Raw genomic sequence first — 2,462 nt, forward strand, 5'->3', positions numbered from 1 at the left:
AAACCCAGGGATGCAAAGGAAGCAAAAATTCCTCGGATAGAGAACCAGTGAAGCGGCCGAAGTGAACACAGCCTTGTCTTGTTACTCCTATAATTATTTCTATCGCTACTTTTCTGCTTACTACTGCTATAACTTTACTCATTTTCTGCCTTGTACTGTATGAAAGAAGTTATAGAAGAAGTAACTTTACTGCTGTAAACGAGTGAGGCTCATCAATTTTTGCCATACGGAAGTAATTATGACGTCATAAGGTGACGTCACTGAAACCGCTCTATTATATTGTAAGTGTGAAACCATAGATATTATAGACTACGTAACCGGGATTGGAAACTAGGATTCCCTGGTGGACAACGTCCGTGATTGAATTGGGCGTTAAATAGAATAAATTTGACCATGTGGCTTGCTTTTTATGCGGAAATAATGAATTTTTGGTTTTAAAGCAGTACTGTAGTCAAATACAATGCATGAATTAAAATGCTAACCCCCCCAATTCCATGCACACAATATCACCCTATCATCACCCAAAAGGAGAAACCTCTGCTTGTTTTGTAAAAGCTGTAACAGGTACGACAGTGGACTGTTCGCAGAAACAGTATTTCAGATATTACTCCTCTGACATAGCAAATCAGTAAATGAAACTATGACAGTTCCATGCACAATGATTGTAGAAACATTTCCAATGATCTTGTTAGTCTATTTTTACCCGTGTAATGGAGCAACAGGTACAAAAAGTTTTGAAAATTTGCAAGTAACAGAAATTTGAACAATATCACAGTATATTTGCAAAATAACAATGGTATCATTATTTTTTTCATTATAGTCATGTTACACAAACACTAAAGTATTGAAATATTATTAAAATAACAAAAAATCAACATTGGTTTAAATACAGTCTTCCTTTGAATGTCGTCGATGAGTAGCCATTTTTTGACCACACCCACCAAAATCCAATCACGGACCCTGTGTCAGCCGGTTTGTACTGGTTTGAATGGATCACGTGACCTTGTTTCCAATCCCGGTTACGTAGTCTATAATATCTATGGTGAAACGCGCATATTTAATTAGTGGGTGTGGTCAATAATTAATTATTAATGAACCTCTCTCTCTCTAGTCTAAGAGAAATGTCCACATATCCTCAGATTATTTATTATTATTGTGTAATGAGTTGTGCTCTCAGTTGGAGTCATCAGGTTCCATTAGAAGAGGAGGAGGAGGAGGTCATTCACTAATTGGGAATGAGATATCATCATTTATTTATAATAATAATAACAATAAGAATAATGGTAAGATTATTAATATAATTATTTTGGTGATTGTCCAATATAACATACCCTCCATTTTCTGATTCTCTCTCTCTCTCAGTTAGTTCTAGTTTGTTAAAGTTAACTAATCAAAAACATGATTTCACAACTGATCACTTACAAAAAGATAGCACACTACACCTCTGTAAGTTTATTATTATTATTATTATTATTATTATTATTATTATTATTATTATTATTATTGTTATTAGGTACTTTATTACATTCAACTCGTCTTTCTTCCATTCCTTCTATGGCTTCTCTTCTAATTCAACCAATCAACTTCACTAAAATGAAAAAGGTACATGTACATGTATTAACGAACCCTCCCGTTACCATGGTAACCCTACACACACAGCACACAGTGATACTAGGTCATCTTGCTCCAGTGTTTTGTCTCTCATTTGATTCAACTGGTCAAAGGATCATTACTGTTAGTCCTCCATTACTGGTATATCATGTACACTGTATTCTCATTCCAATCATTCCCCTCCCCTGAACCCCCTGCCCTCCAAGGGGGCATAGGCAAAGGGGGAAAATGCCCCCCTTTTTAAATCAAAATTTAAAAGTAACAATATAATAAGCTGCTTTTGGAAGGAAGTTTGCCTTATTGGAAAATAGGTGTGGTCACACCTTAAAAGGGTGTGGTTTTGCAAAATTTTGCGGTGCGCATCTGCACCCTTTTTAAAAAAAATCCTGCCTACACCCCTCCCCCTCCCTAGGGTGCTGATGATGATCTAGCTAAGATATGGTGTAGCAGGACTGGTCAGTTGGTGACAACACTAAGAGGACATCATGCTGAAATAACTGACCTCTCAGTGTGTTGGGACAACACACTGATAGCTACTGGTAGTCTTGATAAACTGGTGAGGGTTTGGTGTGGACACACTTCATCTCCTTTAGCTGTTCTTAGTGGACACTCTGGACACATCACCTCAGTACAGGTAGGGACTCATGTACTTTATTATTATTATTATTATTATTATTATTATTAATTTTATTTATTTATTTCTATTTTAGTTGTCACCTTCTCCTGATGATGATAGCAAGTAAACTAATAAACTAATTTTAATACTATCATACACAATGTACTCATCTTATCTCCTCTCTCCCTCCCTCTCTCTCTCTCTCTCTCTCTCTCTCTCTCTCTCTTTCTCTCTC

At 36.2% G+C, this 2,462-nt stretch overlaps 1 protein-coding gene across 2 annotated transcripts; it reads left to right on the top strand.

Annotated features, from left to right (window-relative positions):
• Positions 1-1,082: 1,082 nt before the first annotated feature.
• On the top strand, positions 1,083-2,409 carry LOC109589993 (PH-interacting protein-like). Of its 2 annotated transcripts, none has more exons than XM_020005957.1 (6): positions 1,083-1,283; positions 1,363-1,446; positions 1,514-1,602; positions 1,660-1,752; positions 2,024-2,245; positions 2,322-2,409. In XM_020005957.1, exons 3-6 carry the CDS (start codon positions 1,555-1,557, stop codon positions 2,352-2,354), a joined length of 396 nt encoding a protein of 131 aa, XP_019861516.1. In that variant the 5' UTR covers positions 1,083-1,283; positions 1,363-1,446; positions 1,514-1,554; the 3' UTR covers positions 2,355-2,409. The 2 variants fall into 2 exon arrangements, with proteins under 2 accessions (XP_019861516.1, XP_019861517.1); XM_020005958.1 differs by having other exon boundaries at positions 1,660-1,734.
• Positions 2,410-2,462: the final 53 nt, after the last annotated feature.

The sequence above is a fragment of the Amphimedon queenslandica genome, unplaced genomic scaffold, assembly GCF_000090795.2.
Source record: "Amphimedon queenslandica unplaced genomic scaffold, v1.1 AMPQUscaffold_10645, whole genome shotgun sequence".
In the NCBI taxonomy this organism is placed as follows: domain Eukaryota; kingdom Metazoa; phylum Porifera; class Demospongiae; order Haplosclerida; family Niphatidae; genus Amphimedon; species Amphimedon queenslandica.